At 50.6% G+C, this 18,570-nt stretch overlaps 1 protein-coding gene across 2 annotated transcripts in view; it reads left to right on the top strand.

Annotated features, from left to right (window-relative positions):
• Positions 1–10,534: 10,534 nt before the first annotated feature.
• Positions 10,535–18,570, top strand: part of GLT1D1 (glycosyltransferase 1 domain containing 1) — a 76,630-nt gene continuing 68,594 nt past the window's right edge. For both annotated transcript variants that reach the window (XM_026514684.4, XM_044389798.3), the window contains exon 1: positions 10,535–10,660. In XM_026514684.4, the coding sequence (XP_026370469.3) occupies positions 10,593–10,660 (68 nt within the window). In that variant the 5' untranslated portion in view covers positions 10,535–10,592. The remainder of the gene's footprint in view (positions 10,661–18,570) is intronic.

Below are 18,570 nucleotides of genomic sequence, written 5' to 3' on the forward strand. Positions count from 1 at the left end.
CCAGGTCCACGCCCGCTCCCCAGCCTGGCAGCCACAGTGACAGCAGGCATTCCCAATGGTCCCCATGAAGGACCGCTGTCCCCGAAGAAGCCAGGCTCAGAGCCTGTGTCCTTGTCACATGATGGCTTCCCGCTTCCCTTCAGCCCTCAGCTCGGGTGTCCACTCCCTGTAAGCATTTCGACACCGTCCCATCTAAAGTGGATCCCGCCCCCATCCCATTGCCCTGTTTTAGTTTCTCCGTAGCACCTGCCGCGTTTTTTGTATTCCTTTGCCCCCCTCCCTGGCTTGTCCTGCTCCCCACAGGTACTAGCTCCATGTGACAGTGTTCTAATGTGTCTTCTTCACCGCACGCAGAGGCCCTGCAACAGTGACTGGCAGGTACATGGTGGAGTGGAGGAGTGCCCTCCAGAAATGGCCCCAGCATGGCTTCTGATGGTGGGACCCACAGCTGAATGAGGGGACTAGGGTGAGACCGTTGCTTCTTCCTTCCTGTCTTCAAGGCCAGCTAAGAGGCATGGAGCCGGTACCTGGGGAGTGGGCTTGCAGGTAGGTCACCTGTGTAAGAAGTCCTTGCATAAAGGCTTGAAGTAGCATGTATTCACTTTATTTTCCTAAATGGGTGACCCCAAGACTGATGCCCCACACGGTGCTGGCACACAGCAGGCAGTAGATACTTAATAAATATTTCAAGAGGGACATTGAATGCCAGTATAGGACCTTCCCACCCAATCCATTAATGCCTATCACTCTCGGCCGTTAGCTCAAATGCTACCTTTCTGATCCTCCCAGAACAGGGCGGATCCCTTTTTATATGTCATTAGGGTACCCTCTACATTTTCTTCACAACACCATATTAATTTATGATTATACATTTTGTGAAATGATTTACTATCTGTCTTCAAACCTGGAAGGGCTGTGATTGTCCATTACTGTATTCCTATAATCTAGCACAACCCCCATCAACAATAAGTACATGTGGAATTGAATGAATGAATATTCGTTGATTTTCCAGTGGCGCCAAAAGAATATTTTATGTTCTTTTTTTTTTTTTTCTTGAGACTCCCCTGATGTTCTAACGCGTACCTTAGTAGCCTAATTTAACTGAAGGCAAACCACTTAAGATTTCTGTCCAGGATCACACACCTAGTGGGCAGCAGAGCTCAGTCTTAAATGAAAGGTTTTTACTCAGTTCCTGGTACAGTGCAGTGCTTCCTCCACATTCTGGCTGGAACATGACACAAAGAACCTCCAAGTATTTGTTAAAACACTGATAAAACTGACACAGTCCGGCAAAGTGCAGAGTAAATACAGGGTAAAGGGGAAGCGATTTGACCTGGTTCACGTGATGACTTAGTACGAAGCTCTGTCCAGTGCAGATGTGCCATCTTGGATGACAGGAAACTAGCTTAGTCGGATTATCTCAGCTGAGAAGTATAGAGCTAAAGGAACAGAGTGCGTGTGGCAGTTACGGAGTTCACGGTGTACCGGAGGCACTGTGAGCAGTTCCTGGCCCTGGGGAAGGAAGTCTGCTGTACCCTGCCGTCTCTGACACCATGAAGTTGCAAAAACAGTTCAGCAGGAAGAAATGTTTTGGTTTGGTTGCAGTGTTTTTTAAAAACTGCTCTGGGCTTATGACTTGCTTTGGTAAAGAGAACGTGGTGGAGTATCCCTGAGGCAGGTCTGGGCCTGAACCTCAGAAAGGTTTGGGAGCTTCTGCTTTTGTGCCTTGGAAGCCCCGAACCACCACGTAAGAAGTCCGGGCACCTTGCTGGAGAGACCACGTGTCAAAGAAGAGTCTGCAACTATGTTGATGGCCCCGTCATCCCAGCCGACTTGCCAGCTAAAGGAAGCCACACAAGTCACCAACAGCAGGACCAGCAGAAACTGCCCAGCTGAGCCTCAGCCCAAATGGCAGAATCGTGAACGAATGAACTATTTGTTATTTTAAACCAGTAAGTTCAGGGCAGGATCGTTAGGCAGCATCAGATGATGAAAACACACCTGTCTTCTCCCATGGCCATGATCTGCTGACACCAGGTAGCAGTCTCTGTCTGGTGTGGGGCATACCCTTTCCAGCTTACTTAAATCCCGCTTGCTCTCTGTTGTCTTATTTTCTTACTGTAAAGAGATGTTCTCGCTTTTCTCTGTCTGGTGCAGTAGCCACGAGCCACGTGTGGCAGTTTGAACTAAAATTACTACAAGTTTAATAAAATGAAAAGTTCTGTGCCTCAGTCACACCAGCCACATTTCAGATGCCCAGTAGCCTCCTGTGACTGGTGGCTACCATGGTGAACAGCACGGTATAGATCACCCCACCTTTGCAGAAAGTTTTGTCGGACAACGCTGCTTTATACTAACGTGCAGTGCACGTTACAGAATCCTGATTCCATTCGGCTGTCTACTCTGGATTTGTCCCTCCCCACCCCTTGCTCCCCACCAGCTACCCATGCAGCTCAGGAGAAGCTAACTTCATCTTTGTTTCTGGATCTGACTATTCAGAACCAATGCTAGTCTCTCATGCCTCTTCACAGTGACTGGTTTGGAAACCCAGACTGTAACCATTCAAGACATGACATTCCCCCAGGGCCCAGCAGAGCACAGATGACATAAATTGGCCCAGTCAGGCTAAAAGAAAGGACTCTTGTTCCATGACTGCAAGGGAGACACCCTCTTTCAAATGGGACATGAATTTGGAGGCCTGGAGCCCTACTTGCTGCTGGCAGCTGTCTCACAATCATGAAAGAACCAGTTAAGCACGTGGAAGGCACAGTAGAGAGGCAGGGAGAAGTTAGATAGTAAAAGGTCATAAATCACACTGTTTAGGCCACTGTGTTGGGTTTTCTTTTTTCTTTTTTTTTTTTTTTTTAAGATTTTATTTATTTATTTGACAGAGACAGCCAGTGAGAGAGGGAACACAAGCAGGGGGAGTCAGAGAGGAAGAAGCAGGCTCCTAGTGGAGGAGCCTGATGTGGGGTTCGATCCCACAACGCTGGGATCACACCCTGAGCCGAAGGCAGATGCTTAACGACTGTGCCACCCAGGCGCCCCTGTGTTGGGTTTTCTATTACTTGAAGCCAAAAGCCACCTGCCATGATTCTATCAAAAAGCAGGAAAAGAGAGGGCAGCTTGATTTGTTCCTCACACTGGGTCCAGTATGCTTTTAGAGCTTCTGCCCACGTAATCAGTGAATTTGGGGCCCCTGTGCTAAGCCCCAACGGTGATAACACTAGAGAATTGATATAAGTTAACTCTCACCACTCTGTGGTGTATATTTGGAATATGCCCCTGTTCCTGAACGTAATCGTGGAGTCTCTCCTTTGCACCTCAAAGAACTAAGTAAATGACCTAACTCACCCAGCTGGCATCTGGAGGAGAGGTAACATTGTCTTACAAAGTATAGTTTTGTGGGCAGTCTCTTCACCTCAAGGGCTCTCTGGGAAAGAGGACCTTACTGCAAGGTCGCTTGTGGTGTGGACTGGAATGCACCGTTTGCTCTGATGCAGGAGCCTTCCTTCTCTGTCACCGCCCTGTGCCCTGTCCCTGCGCCATGCAGAGCCCAGAGGAGCTGCTGTCTGATGGAGTGACTTCAGAAACCAGTGGGGACCGAGGACATTTCAGGGGCCGTCGACTTTTTCATGGTAGTTTTGCTTCTCCTTGCACATCTGCATGGCTCACCCCTTGCTGCCATCCAGCTGCATCTGCTTATTCATAGTTGCAGCTTCCTTAAAACTTGGGTTGACAAGTGGCCATTGTGGACGTCCTGCGCCATGTGTACGTCAGTAACCAGCCTTCTGCACACGTCATGACTGCTCATGGCCGCGCTCACGGCTGCTGCTTCTGCTTTTCTGCTTTCTCGGTTCCATCCCAGGGACCATGACGGCCCTGCTCGTCCCTGTGCGCCAGGCCATGGGGCGAGGCATTAGCTGCATTCCAGTCAGGCCATCCCGTCCCTCTCTTGACTCTCCTTGGGTACAGAGCTGTCGTAAGTTCTGTTTATTTCTGGGAGTCCCTGTTGTAACAGTTCTGTCTGGCTGCAAAGCATGTAGGTAGATGCAGAAAATAGAAGTAAAAACAGAGTCAACCTGTGGGATGGAGTCAGGCCTTATTTTCTTGAGCCCAACACAAAGTCACACTAACCTGCTGTCATGCGAATTAATTCAGCTCTCAGAATGACTTGTGTTTTATTTTTACAGGGGAGATGAGAGTGTGTGGCTAGGAAGAGGGGTTTTGGTTTGACTTTTTTCAAACACTCATTTTCTTTGACCCTTGAGAGTAGCAATCTCCTTCTTGGGTTCCTTTTCTCCTGTGCTTGAAACAACCATGAGATATCTGCAACAGGCAGGCATTCACTGGCAGAAAGGTGAAAGAAAAGGAACTTCTGCTTCCTTCTGTGCAAGACATGGGCTGCACCTGCCCGTTCTATTTCGACTCCCACTCTTACAGTTCCTTGTAAACATCTCCATCTATATTGCAGTCATAAAGCAGTCAGCAGCTACGGCATATTCGTGTTTTATATTGGACCTCACAGAAGAGGTCTGTGGACATAAATAAGAAGAATGAGCACTAAAGCACGTGTGTGAAATGATTCAGCATGTGGTACTAAGGACATGTCCAACGCGTGGAGAAAAGAAGGAATTATTCAATGAATTCTGTTGGGGTGACCGACTCTACACGTGGGGAAAAAAGGCTTCATATTTCAGACCAGCCCAAATTCCAGATGGGTCAAATGTTATCATGGAGAAATGAAAAATATCAAAAGCATTACATGAAACTATTGGCAAATAGAAAATCTCAGGGCAGGGAATGCTTTCCTAAGCCTAACACCAAAGCCATAAGCCATAACAGAAAATGTGAATTGATTTGGCTACATAAAAACTTAAAACTTATTTGCATAAAAAAGGATAACTGCAGTTGGCTGCAAACAAGCTTTAAAAATATTTGAAATACGTATGACAAAGTTAATGTCTTTATTTTGTACGTTCTTAGGAATCTCGTGGGATTTCTTGGGTAAAGATCCAATAAATAGAACTGGCAAAGTGAATATCCGAGCATCGCAAAAGAGAGTGGTCCTCTGGTGCTGCTCAGCATCTGTTCTCTTAGGGGCACCTTGCTTTTCAGCTCCTGGGATGGTGCAGGCAGGACTTGCTGTTCCCTGCGCTGGCTGTGGTCACGCTCATGTGACCTAAGCCCATCCAATGGCCAGATACCATGTGTTGAGCTGCAGTGATTGGCTCAAAGATGGACCCGTGACCCATTTTGGTCTAACCAGAGCCGATCCCCTGACTTATTTTGGAGGACCAGGAATGAACTGTTCCTTCTGCTTGACTTGTAATTCTCAAGATAACAAGCCTAGAGTTGCCAGGGGCCATCTTGTAAAACTAAAGAAACGCAGTAGGGATGAAGAGAGAAAGACCTTGTTTGAAAAAGACATGTTCCGGGTCCAGGTTCTGCCCAACACCTAAAGTCGCTTTTTTCCTGGACATTTCATTTACGAGCCCATGACTTCCCTTTCTGATTAAGCAACTGTGACTTTCAGGCCCTTGCAATTGGAAAAGTTCCAACTAATACAAGCAATACATATAGAAGCATGCACACACACAGGGAAAGAAATGACCTTCAAGGGAAAAAAAGTCAAATTACACCAGTAATTTAAAAATGCAAAAATAGGGGACATGTCACTTGAACTGAAAAATAGTCAGTGTTGGCAATTGCTGGGCAGTGAAGTGAGTGTTCTCGTACGTGGTCAATGGAGAGGTAAATTTGGTACAATGTTTCTAGAGGGCAATTGGCTCTTTATATCAAAACCACGTTTGTCTGCACTGTGAATGTCCAGTGCCACTGCTAGGATTTTAAAAATGCATGCAGAGATCTAGTTATAAAATGTTCATTGCAGTGTTGCTTCAAATAGCAAAAAGATGGGAAACAGCAAGGCATTGATTAAATTATCGTGCATGGGTACCCTGGGATACTCTGTAGTTACTCAAATGATAGAGGATTCTGAGGTGGAAACACATTCAAGATATACTGTTGTGTTCGTTTTCTGTTGTTACAAAACAAATTACCAGGACTTTGTGATGGCTCAAGCGACACCCGTCTGTCAGCTCACAGCTGTGTGAGCCACAAGTCTGGGCATGGCTGACTGGTTCCCAGCTTGGGGGCTCAGGAGCAGAAGTGAAGGTGCGGGGTGGGCTAAGGTCTCATCTGGAGCTCTTTGTGGCTCCTGTGATTGTGGTCGAATGTAGTTCTGTGCAGTGGGGAGTAGAGGGGCCCACTTCCTGCTGGCTCTCAGCTAGGGGCTGCCCTCAGCCCTGAGAGCCCACCAGTGCTCTGTGCACCTGGCCGCCTTTGGCCCCGTGCCAGCAGCAGAGACACCCTGATGTTGAATCCCTCACACCAGAGTCTTGGAGACTATCAGGAAATGCCCAGCGCCTTTCAATGACTGGGCGACACTTACCCTGTACGACCTCCCTATTCTAAGGGTGGCTAATTTGGAAATGTAATCTACAAATTCTCTTCACCTCATCACCTGAACGGGCATTTGATTAACTGGAAGAACGCATCAATCAGGAGGCTGGAAATCTTGGGGCCATGTTAGAATTTTGCCTACCACAGGGCAACCCTCTCGGGACCCCTCTCACTCCTGAGAGCTTTTTCTGTATCCTTGCTTAAAAACTTCTGTTGCTTTACTCACAAAAAAACCCCAAAAAATTGCCTAGTATGGTTATTGTTAAAAAAAAGAGCAAATAACAAAAAACCTACATAAAGCATTTTTACTTTTTGTAACGGAATGACAAAGCAAAGCAACACAAGTCGTCAGCAACAGCAAGGTACTGTGTCCCTGGGTCTGTATAGCAAAGCTGAAGGACCGTAGAGTCCGTACTGTCCGTGTCACTTTGGGGGACGTCGTACCTTCTCGAATCTCCATTTCTCCATCTGTAAGGTGCTGAGAACAGTAGTACCTGCCACCTAAGGTCGGGGAGAGGACAGACGGACGGACACTGCAGAGTGCCCAGGACACTGCCAACTGCACGATGGGCACCATGGCTCTATTTATTCATCGAGTCTGGAAAAACTTGAGACCAAAGTATTCGTTGTGGCTATGTCAGGGCAGTGGGATTCTTTTTTTTTTTTTTTTTTTTAAGATTTTATTTATTTATTTGACAGAGATAGAGACAGCCAGCGAGAGAGGGAACACAAGCAGGGGGAGTGGGAGAGGAAGAAGCAGGCTCATAGCAGAAGAGCCTGATGTGGGGCTCGATCCCAGATCGCCGGGATCACGCCCTGAGCCGAAGGCAGACGCTTAACCGCTGTGCCACCCAGGCGCCCCAAAGGGCAGTGGGATTCTGTGTGATGTTTAAATTCTGTTTTGTTTATCTGTGTTAATCATATGTGAGTGTGTAATAAAAATAAATGAGAAAGGGGAACCTGGTGGCTCAGGCAGTTAAGTGTCCGAGCTTTGATGTCAGCTCAGATCATGATCTCAGGGTCGTGAGATCAAGCCCTGCGTCAGGCTCTGCACTCAGTGGGGAGTTGCCTTGAGATTCCCTCCCTCTCCCTCAGCCCCTCCCCCTGCTCATGTGCTCGCGCACTCTCTCTCAAGTTAAATCTTAAATAAATGACAAGTTTAAAAGAATAAATACGGGTCCGTGCATACAACAGGTTGTTACTGGCAGCAGTTAACATATCTTCCCTCTGGTCAACCTCTGATGCACAATGATTGGACCTTCGTCTCACATTATTAGAAATGTGAAGCCTTAGAGCTGCACCAGTGCTGTCAGACGTCCTGTCCCATTTGGCAATGATGAGAAGCCTTGGAATGAGTGTCCTTGTGCTGTAGAGTTAAGAACCCAGTACACCCCACCTTCAGCACAGCAACGGGAAGAAAGGCCTGCTTTTTTGCCAAAAGTTCAAAGGGAAAATTGGTTAGTTCTGGTTGACTTCCCCATGTTCATTAAGCAAGACTGGAAGAAACTAGTTACTTTAGACCAACAGCTTGCTTTTGTATTTGGTCACATTCGAGTGCTGTCAGTGAAAGACAGGAAGAGAGAGTGTAACAGTTCTGCTAGTGTCTTCCGTATTTAGGAAGATCCCTCTCCCCCTCTCTCTCTCTCACACACACACCCCATATTTGTAGTTCTCAGTACTATGGTGGGGAAGAATGATGGTACAGAGATTGGAATCTGCTAGAAAGGGAGAAGGAGAGTGCCCCACTTGTTAATGTCATGAAGGGAAAAAGAAAGAAAAAGATGTCAGGTGTTGATTTTTATCTTGAGCCATTTCTAAAGTCAATATGCCCAGAGTGCTCTCCCCTGAAAGGCTATCACTTTTATACAGGGTAGATAATAAACTTTCATTTTCCCTGGTGCCATGAACTAGAGAAGTAGTCTGAGCAAACAGTATGATGAAAGAAAAAGCAGATTTTGCTTTACATATATTTTAAGACCCTTATGTTAGAAGCATCTGGAGAAATCTATGAGATGTTTACAACATTTTCTGTTCTAGCCATGCCCCCCCCAGTAATTATTTCTGTATTATCCCATAATAACACATTTGTCTTTGTACCCTTTTCTATTCCCTACTTGCAAGAATCATAAACGACCTCACCAAAATGAACTAATTAGCTACGATACTGTGTGCAGTCTTTTTCGTCTTATAAGTGGGTAAAGTGAAGCAATGAATGAATAAAGTAATGGGCCCTCAAAGATATGTCAGAACCTCTTACCCTACAGAACAGGTGTATTCCAGAAAATCCAATAAAAGTGAATTTCAGCCTAGCAAATCCTACTGCAGCACTGACTTCCGTTAAAAAATCAGGAATGCATGATCATAGGAATAAAATTTCACAGCAGTGCAGTGATTTCATTTAATTCAGCAAACATCTACTGAGTGCTTTCTCCACCCACAACATCGTCCCAAGCAAATGAAAGTTGGAGCCATGAGTGAGCTCAGACCCGGTGGAGAAAGAGGGTCTGGCTGCCGATGTTATGGAGAATGGGACCAGTATGGGGGAATGGACAGAGCCATGGGGGCAGGAGAAGGGGGGAATAAATGGTCCCTGGTGTGGGAGTCAGGGCCTTCCTACACATGGTCATTTTTGAACTGGGCCAGTTAGTGGGTTGAGTGGTTGCCCTGAAAAAGTTATATCCATGTCCAGGTCCCCAGAACCTGTGTTCTCTCTTAGTGACCACCATTTGATTCAGGGCAACGGTGGGCCCAGCTAACAGACTACTTCCTGGCGGCCATGGATGGAAATGTGGTCATATACACAGTAAGATAAAGGCCTCAGCTGTGTGACACTCCAAAAGGAGCTCTTAAATGCACCATTTTGGGTGCACCCTTGTGCCAGTCCTCCCTGCTGCCTGGAATGTGAATGTGATGGGTGGGGCTGCAGCAGTCATGCTGCACTTGACGGCCACGTTGAGAATAGAGGCCAAGCACTGGCATGCTGGACTTAGAGAAGTCTGGGTCCCCGGTGATGGTGAAGCCAAGAAATAAACTTCAGTTTCTTCTTAACATTCAGATGGAGATCATGAAGGAATTGAAGTGAGCCCTCCAGCACTGCGGTGCGTCTGTTAGATTGAACCAGACCACAAGACTGACGGGACACTAACGCCTGGATGCTTGTGTACATAAGCCAAGACAGAACCCTGTAAGTGCCTCAAGGTTATGGTGAGGAAACTGAAACGTCAGAACAACCAATCACAAATAGCCAACCAGGCTTTAAGCTGGAGCTAATTAATAACATACTTCCTTTGCTTGGCGTTTTCTGTATAAACGTCTCTCCTGGAGCTCCTGCACCCCCCCCCCCCCCAGCCATTTCCAGTTTAGTACTGCTCCACTGGAGTCAGCTTTGGTTCAAATAAGCTTAAAAAAAAATCTTAATATGCCTCAGTTTATCTTTTAACACATCTAAAGGGGACAGCTCTTTCTTAGATCTAGTCAATTGTGGAAATGATGACTTAAGATTAAGACGTCTCCGATTTTTCAAGCCCTCTCAGAGACCCTGGTCCTGATACCCATGGGGCAGACTCTGACCACCCTGGTGCCAATGGGAGGCCGTCCATGGTTCCCGAGGGAGGGCGTGTGCAGTCACCCTGCTGCTGGTCCCTGTGGGAGAGGACCCAAAATCATATCCGCTGCTAGTCCCCAAGGGAGCAGACCTACAGCATGGTCCCCATGGGAGTGGACCCACCATCTCCCCTGGACCCATGAGAGTCCACCTGTGATCTTTTCTGGTTCCCATGGGAGGGGACCCGAGGAACCCCCGGTGCCGGTACCGTGGGAGCGGTCCTTGAACTAATGGCCCTGTGGACCCTGGGGTTCTGGTCCCCGTGGGAACGGTCTCGCTCTCCCTCCCCCGCCCCACCCCGCTCCCCGTGCGCCGCGCGCCGCGCGGGGAACCCCGGTGCCGGAACAGGCAAGCGCGGGCGCGGCCTCGGGAGCGGCGGGCGGGTCCGACCCAGCGCCACCGCCCGCCGCCCGGGGCGCCCGCCCGTCCCCCTCCCCCTGGTCCGCGTCCCCGCCCCCGCCTCCCGGCCTGGTCGGCGGCAGCGGGCGGTCGATGGCCGGGCCGCGGCGGGGACGGCGGCGGCATGCGGCTCCTGTTCCTGGCGGTGCTGCGGCGGCACACCGGCAACGCCGTCACGGCCGAGCGCGTCCGGTAGGTGCGGGCGCTGGCCGAGCATCCGCGGTGTGAGCGTGGGGCATTCGGTGGGGCCACCCGGCCGCCCCGACCGCGCGCCCAAACGGACTGGTGGGCGCGCAGGGGCCTGTGCGGGCGCGGTGAAGCGGCGGCCAGGCGCGCGGCTGGCGGGGACGCGGGGAGATGGGGGCCGTGGGCGCGCAGGGCCCAGCCCCAGGCCAGGTCCCCGGGCCCTGCCCGGTTGCAGCAGTCCTCACGCGCCCCCACTGGCCGCTGGGGTTGTCGGGGTGGGGGACACCCCGCTTAGGAACCGGCACGAGGGCAGGGCGGCGGGGAGAAGGCGCTGCAGGGGCTGCCGGGCTGCTCTGCATGCACATCTTCCGTGCCTGTGCTCACTGATGCTTTCTGTGCATTGGAGCGCCCCAGGCGTGGGGACTCAGCAAGGGGAAGCGAGGTCAGGTGTGCGTGACGCTTACATTGCGGTGGGGCAGAAGGCAGTAGAAACGCGTGGCTGTGTGCGGTGACATATGCAATGTATGTAACATGACAGGTTAGGGGCTGCTCGCGCACGGGGCTGTTTCGGGCCGGAGGCCCCAGGGAGGCCTCCCTGCCAAAGTGATGTTCGCGTGGAATCCTGAGTGCGAAGCCTGGTCCCTGGAAACCTGGGGCTGGGGAGGGTTTCCAGGCCCAGGTGCCCCAAACGTGCAAGTGTTCCCTCATCCTTCAGGGGCCCTGCTGTCGGAGGGGGCCTCCCTCCTCTGCTCCCAGCATTCCCTGTTCCATCCTCCTCTTCCTGTGTGCTCACCTTCTCAACACCTACCTGGCTCTGCACTGATCTTGTCAGCGGCTGGTGGTCTCTGTTCTCTTCTCCCTACACTGTAAGCCCCTCGGGGCAGGCACAGAGCACCTTAGTGCCTGAAGCTCAATGGAGAGTTTTGTTTTGTTTTGTTTTAACTGACTTGCTTCATGAAATTTCTCAATGTACTTCCCCTCTGTGGGTCTGCTTCCCCATCATCAAAATGAGTGATTGGGGCAAAGCCAACCCTTTAATGTCCCTTTCCACCAAAAGGTGTTACCGTTCTCCTCCAGATCATACGTGGCAATGACTGATGGAGAATAAATCAGTTTTCTGAGGTTTACGATTAGGATTTCATCATACTGGTTATCAGTCTAATTTCCCTGCTCTCACTCACGGGCACACGGAGGGAGGAAGTGCCCTGTGGCCTCTACTCTGATGAAGCACATTCCAGCAGAGGAGAGAGACTGCAGGAGTCCAGAGAATTAAAGGAGGCAGTTTCAGATGGTGATTGGTGCCACGGGCAGGGAGGCTCTCTGACTTGGTGACATTTAAGCTCAGAGCTCTGTGACCAAAGGACGCAGCCACTGAGATCTGGAAGATGGTTCAGGAGGGGGATAGCAAGAGCACAGGCCCTGAGGCCAGACTAAGGGTTGACGTGCCTGAGAAAGGGAGCGCCAGGCTCTCTGGAATCTAGTGCGTGTGGGGGGCCAGTGCCGGGAAGGGTGGGTCAGAGAGAGGTGCCAGACCCCGCTGAGGAACTAGAGAAAGCATCTCTTTACCTAACACTTCGCTCCCGATGTGAACGGTACGTATGAACCCCCATATTCCAAAGGCCCCCAGCCATCCCCAGCCAGAGGGCCATTAGGAGAAGTAGGCAGACGTGGCCACGGGGACTGCCGACGTTTCACGGGGGCGCAGGCCCCTTGAGCTGCTGGCCCTTTGTTTTCCCGGCTGTGCATGAAGCGTGACAACAAGGGCCCTTTGTGCTTTGGTCTCTTCAGAGCCAGGCTTGTCTCCCCTTCACTCTGGAGGGAATGCAGAAAAGGAAGAGGCACAAGTTGCCAAAGACATCTTGGGTCCTGTGGAAACCGGGGCTCCTTGAGGAAAGAGTGGCAGGTGTCCTGGAAGGGGAGGGGACCGAGGTTCCTATGGTGACAGAGGTTCTTGAACTAATGACCTCTCTGCACACTTCCTCTGCCAAAGACCCCTCTGACCCTCAAGTGACCCTGGGCCATGGGGGAGGGAGCCCCCAAATGAATAAGATTGGAGTACCCCTTCAGGGTAGCAGAGGAGGGGGTGTGAGTTAGATAAGATTGGATTTTTAAAAAGAAGAAATGGGGGCGCCTGGGTGGCTCTGTCAGTTAAGCTACTGCCTTTGGCTCAGGGGGCCCGAATTGGGCTCCCTGCTCAGTGGGGAGCCTGCTTCTCCCTCTCCCTCTGCCGCTCCCCCTGCTTGTACTCTCTGGCTTTCTCTATCTCTCTGTCAGATAAATAAATAAGTAAAATCTTTAAAATAAAATAAAAAATAAAAAGAATAAATGGGTCCATTCTCAGGCATCTGTTTGTAGTTGTAAATTAACACCCAGGCCATAAATAACATTGCTGAATCGTGATGGGTACATGGACAGGGAGGTATAGGTGCTCTGGAAGCGTGGAGGCAGGCAACCCATCCCAGGCTAGAGCTGGGGAGAGACTTTTGGGCATCACAAGCTGATGAAAGACACGCACTCCGGAGCAGGGCTCCCCGCCTTCCCGTGCGGGCTCCCCGGCAGGTGAGATGGAGGCCAGGTGACAGAAATTCGTAGCTGCTTAGTGTTCTTATCCATGAAGAGGGGCTGCTGCTATTACCTGCCTCATAGGTTTGTTATGAGAATCAAACATGACTTAATACATTTTCAGTGTTTTGAAACAGGGCCCGGTGTCTAGTATGCGTTTAATGAATGTGAGTGCTTCATGACACCAGGAACCTTAATTGGCCAGGCGGACATGGTTTGGTGTGAAGGGAGGATGGGTGTCTCGGGCGAAGGGGCAGCAGGTGGGATCAAGGGGAAGAGCACGTCCCTTCCAGATCTGAGTCGTGTGGCATTAGCAAGGTCAACTACAGCTAGGTGAGTGGTTCTTAGTGGGATCAGCGGCTGGAAGGATGTGCAGAGGAGGGAGGAGTGATTTTGCCCTCGGGGCACATTGGGCAGTGTCTGGAGACCTTTTTGGTTGTCACACTGGGCATGAGGGGCCCCTGGCATCTCTTGGGTAGAGGCCAGGGGTGCCACTAGACACCCCACAGTACCCAGGATGGCCCCCACAGAGGAGACTGATCCAGCCAAAATGTCAGTAGTGCTGAGACAAACCCTACTCTGGGCGGAGTGGGCAGACGTGGCTGGAGACGTGGGCAGGACACATGTCATCCGGGACCTACAGCTTTTTGCCATGAACAGAATTAAGCCACCAAAAGCTATCCAGTTTTGAAGAAGGTCGTTTGAGCTGCATTTTGGAGGATGGATTGGGGGGGACAGAGGAGGTGAGCATTTGGGTCTGATGATTTCAGAAATAAAGTAAACAGGGCTTGGCTATTGAATGGACAGTGTCAAATGACAAAATCACAACAATTTAGTAAGGAGTTTGATGTCCTTTATTCAAGGGAAACGCCCCCCTGCCTCACCAGCTGGGTCGCACTTGCGAGGGACTCGGGGCTAGAGCGAGTTTCATGGAGCCTTAGAAAGGGCACAGTGGGGACAGGCTGGCTGGCTGGGAGGTCGGGGTTCCTCTAAAATGAGCAGGTCCTGTCTGCTCGGGGCAGGTGAGCTGGCTAACCCGAGTCGGAGGAAGTTTCCTCGACGCTGATGCATTTCCTGGCTGACTGCAGCTCGGGTTTGGGACATGGGCCAGGCCACTGGGCAGCCTCCCTTTAGTGGGTCCTGCTAGATGAAATGTTTTAGCAGGTGTAGGCGGTAGCTGGGAGGAATGGTTTGTGTGGAGATCGGTAGCCAGAGAGTCTGTTTTATGGTCTGTGTGGCACTTTACCCTTCCACAGACCTGTGTGCCACGTGTGAAAGTCCGTTCACCTTGTGTTCCACTCAGGGGCTGTTAGCATTTGTAAATACCCTCATCGGGCACCCCCTTCCGGAGTTGTTTCCGAAGCCCTGCAGACGTTAGAGGCTTTGTTCATCAGTGCGAAGCATTCAGGAATAATTACCGGCGTTGAGGGTCTTTGGTTTGCGGGAAGGGTTAAGGGGGCCCCGGTGTGAACATGAAGTCGGGGAGCCCACTGTGTCCCACTGCCCGGGTTGGCTGGTCTGGCTCTCAGACTGGTCCAGCAAGGGGGCCGGGGGTTTTCTGCGCACCTCTGATCCCCTGAAGAAAAAGCATTTTCCAGAAGAACCTGGCAGTGATCCTGACAGTGTCTACATCAGGCAGATGGGTTCAGGTCAGGTCCTAACAAAGAAAGGTCACAGGGAAAAGCTGCTCTGGGAAGTTAAAAACAGGGTCAGGAACCTAGGGAACAAAGTTCTCTAGAGAACAAAGTTCATTTCATGGGTGATGGAGAAATAAATTGCACAAGTAATGGATGTGAAAAAAAATATTCATGCAATTGTTTTAGTGAAATAGTGATGGATCCACACTTTGAAAGGGCACTGAGCTAAAGGGGGGCCTGGTCCTCAGAACCTGGAAATGATCAATCAAGGCTGCACCAAGTTGTGCCCAAGGGCCAGCCAGAGTAGTGCCTGTTTTGTGAGGAAATTCTGGAGGACAGGGTGGCACCGGGGTGCTGGGGGCAGCACTGGGGTGCTAGTGGCAGAGCCGGGCAGTTGGACAGGGACCCCAAGCCACTTCCAGGAAAGGGTTTCTGACCCCTGTTGCACACCGAGCTGTCGGATGCTCGCCACAGTACCGGGTGCCAGGCCTGGAGTTCGATTGCAGAGCTCCTAAGGGCACAGGGAAGGGCAGAGGGTTCAGGCCTCTCCGGTCAGTGTGGGGGAGGGGATGCTGAGGGTCAGTGCAGCACGTGTTGGCTTCTGAATGAAGGTGAATGTCCCTGCATGGGGAGCTGGCCTTTGTGCTGAGGGTGGAGCCGGCATGTTCTCTCCTCCCCCTGGAGCAGGTGTGTAAGAATGGGAGCCGCTTTAGATGACAGAAGCAAACAAAAGCCTGGGGGGAAAGGCACTGTCAGGAGGGAGAGGAGGGAGTGCAGACACAGCTGCACCCAGTGCAGGACTGACTCCCATCCCGCTGCCCCCTGCCCATATAGCTCTGGATTCTGCTGTGGTTGCCCAGCCTTTGGGAAGAAGAAAAGCCCAAAGGAAAGTTTTCTTGTCTTCTAGCTTTTCTTTAGCAGATGCCAGGGAAACTGCAGACGTACATTAAGTCAACAGGAAAAGGCTTTATCATTGTTCCCCCTGAAGTCATAGTTTTTGAAAGTCACTTAATATTTTCCTTCAGCAAATATTTATTATTGAGCGTCTCCAGTAGGCATGGTGCCCGAGGGTGCCCTCCACCTCCCGAGCACACAGCCATTCAGCCAGAGTTCGTAACCCATCGGCTCAGTGCTCAGCAGGTGATTGTGGAGAAGTTCTCGCATCGCATGGCAGACAAAGCACGTGCATTTGCACAAATGACTCAGTTGCCTTGTGATCAGTGCAGGAAGAAGAGCAGGGTGATGAAAGGAGCAGGCCTTCTGGAGGGTCTGGGGAACTCCCCTGAGAAATAGCTTTTTCTTTCTCCTACAGTTTGCTTTATTGAGATACAGTTCACGAACCAAAAAAAATTCGCACTTTCGAGGTGTGCATTTCAGTGGTTTTTAGTATATTCGTAAAGTCACGCTATCATCGCCACTGTCTAATTCCCCTGTATGCCTGTCGGACCCGGGGCGGTGTGACCATGGGGACACAACAAGCCCTGGGGGTGGGGTGTGTGTCAGAGCCAGGGCTGTGACTGGCAGATACTGGGGCTGGGGGCAGGTGGCGCTGGCTCTGGAGGAGCCAAGGGAGGGGCATGTTCAGTTCCAAGGGTGGGTAGCCACCCGGGTGCCACGAGGGGTCCCAGAAATCGTGGGCCTGGGCCATGGCCGTCCCACCGCATCACACTCTCCCATGTCACTCCGCAGCAGTGGCCGCCAGGGAGTGGGGGCCGGAGCGTCCTGGGCTTGCCTTGCCGGCTGTGCCTCCGGGGCTACAAAAGGCCAGCGGAGAGAAGAGGTTAAGGTATTGACAAGAAACTCACTAGGAGGGCAGGAAAAGGATGACATGCAGGAGGGGCTGCTGGAGGCAGGCGTGGAGGCCAGGGTCTGGGGGGTCTGGGAGGTCAGAGGTCTTTGTGGTTGGAGTGATTGAGGAGCCTGGGGAAAGGTAAGATTGTGGTCAGAGCCTGGATGACTTTACGGAGAGCTGGATGTAGCAAGCAGGTTTATATCAAACGCGAGTAAAAGCTCTAAGCTGCTTGTCTAGAGTGGTATCAGAGATTTTCAGCTTTAAGTAAGTGGAAACCCAACCCCAACTGCTTGGACAATGAAGGGAATTTAGTGGCTTATCCTATAAAAGGTCTGGAGGTGGGGCAGGCTTCAGGCTTGAGTTTGCAGCTAAGAAGCTAAGGACGGGAGTCTTCTTCTTGCCTCTTCTTCGGTCCACTTCCCATTCTTCCTAGGTTTTCCTTGCCAGCACCTCCCATGTCAGGCCTCGCAGGAAGGAGGGTATGAGTCTCTGCAGGTACAAGTGAGGGCCCCCAAGTTCTAGAGCCACACGTCCATGGTGGGAGCACGGCCAGCTGGGGTGCTCTGGTTGCCATGAGCCAGCAGGAGCACCCCTACACCTGGGGTGCGTCCCACTCAGATGGGTGACAGGGACATTCAAGGTTTTGACAAGAGGGGACATGGGAATGCATACTACGGAGACCACAGATATGGCAGGTGTGAGAGCTTCACCGATTCTTATAAAGGAAAGGGGAAAGCAGACGTCCATGAACTTTTGAAGATTTAAGAGAATAACAAATGTTGGCACTGAAGGAGCAAGAGATACCTTTGGGAACATTAAAATCAGGAAGTTTTCCATAGAAATTCAAATACCAGTCCTCTCTTGGTAAGACGGCAGAACTGGCAGTGGTGAGGAGCGTGTGAGCCTGGCACTGACGGAAGCGAATGCCCCTGTCACTTTACATATCCTAGTGGTCACGTGAAACACAGCACAAAGAAATGGATACAATTAATTATGGTAATATATTCTTTTGAACTCAGTATTTCCAAATACCATGTCAACATGCCATCACTACAGAAATTACCGATGAGCTGTGTGCGCATTTTACACTTAGCACATCTCTATTCAGGCATTTAGCACATCTCTAGTCAGGCACTTAACGCATCTCTCTTCAGGCTAGCTCATCACGCCTCATGGTTTTCACTAGCCTCCCCTGCTCCCCCCATTCATTTACTTCATTAGTCCCATCTCAGCAGACTTTGGGGTTTGGGACACTCCCTGATCTAGCCATTTTGCCTGTTCTGTCATGGGATTTTGCATTCTTTTAAAAAGACTGACTTCACTGCAGTAATCTCTTGACTATCAGAATCCCATTAGAATCCCATTTAAAAGGTCGATATACTTTACAGTTTAGAAAACACAGTGACAGCATTATTCTAAGTAACAGGCTGTCCTGCAAACGTGTTATTATCTCACTTAATCCACAGAAGGTTACATGGGGCAGTGTCCTCTCCAGTTCACCACTCCAAACTAGAGCCTGCGAATTTGTGCAGGACGTTACACAAGGGCCTCCATCTTCATGAGCATGCCCAACATTCTAAGACCAGCACGATTTCTTTTACACATCAGAAATTCTTGAAACACCGTCCAGAGAGCGCCATTTTACTCCAGCGCAGCCCGCTGGCCCCCACCAGAAACAGCACACCCCTGCTTCTCCCTGTAGGTGCTGCGCCACAGGGCCTGGCCAGGGGCTCACACTCTGAGAGGCCCATGGGGTGGGACAGCCTCGAGGAGTACTAGGGCCCTGTTCCCATCGCAGGGTCACACAGGGCCACATGGAGACGGAACGGAATGCAGTTGGTGTTGCCCACCCTCTGTTCAGTTCTTCCTGTAATTTTTTTTAATCCAGACATCATAGTTTATTCAAATTTGCATAAATTAAACAC

Source organism: Ursus arctos, unplaced genomic scaffold, assembly GCF_023065955.2.
Source record: "Ursus arctos isolate Adak ecotype North America unplaced genomic scaffold, UrsArc2.0 scaffold_34, whole genome shotgun sequence".
Lineage (NCBI taxonomy): Eukaryota > Metazoa > Chordata > Mammalia > Carnivora > Ursidae > Ursus > Ursus arctos.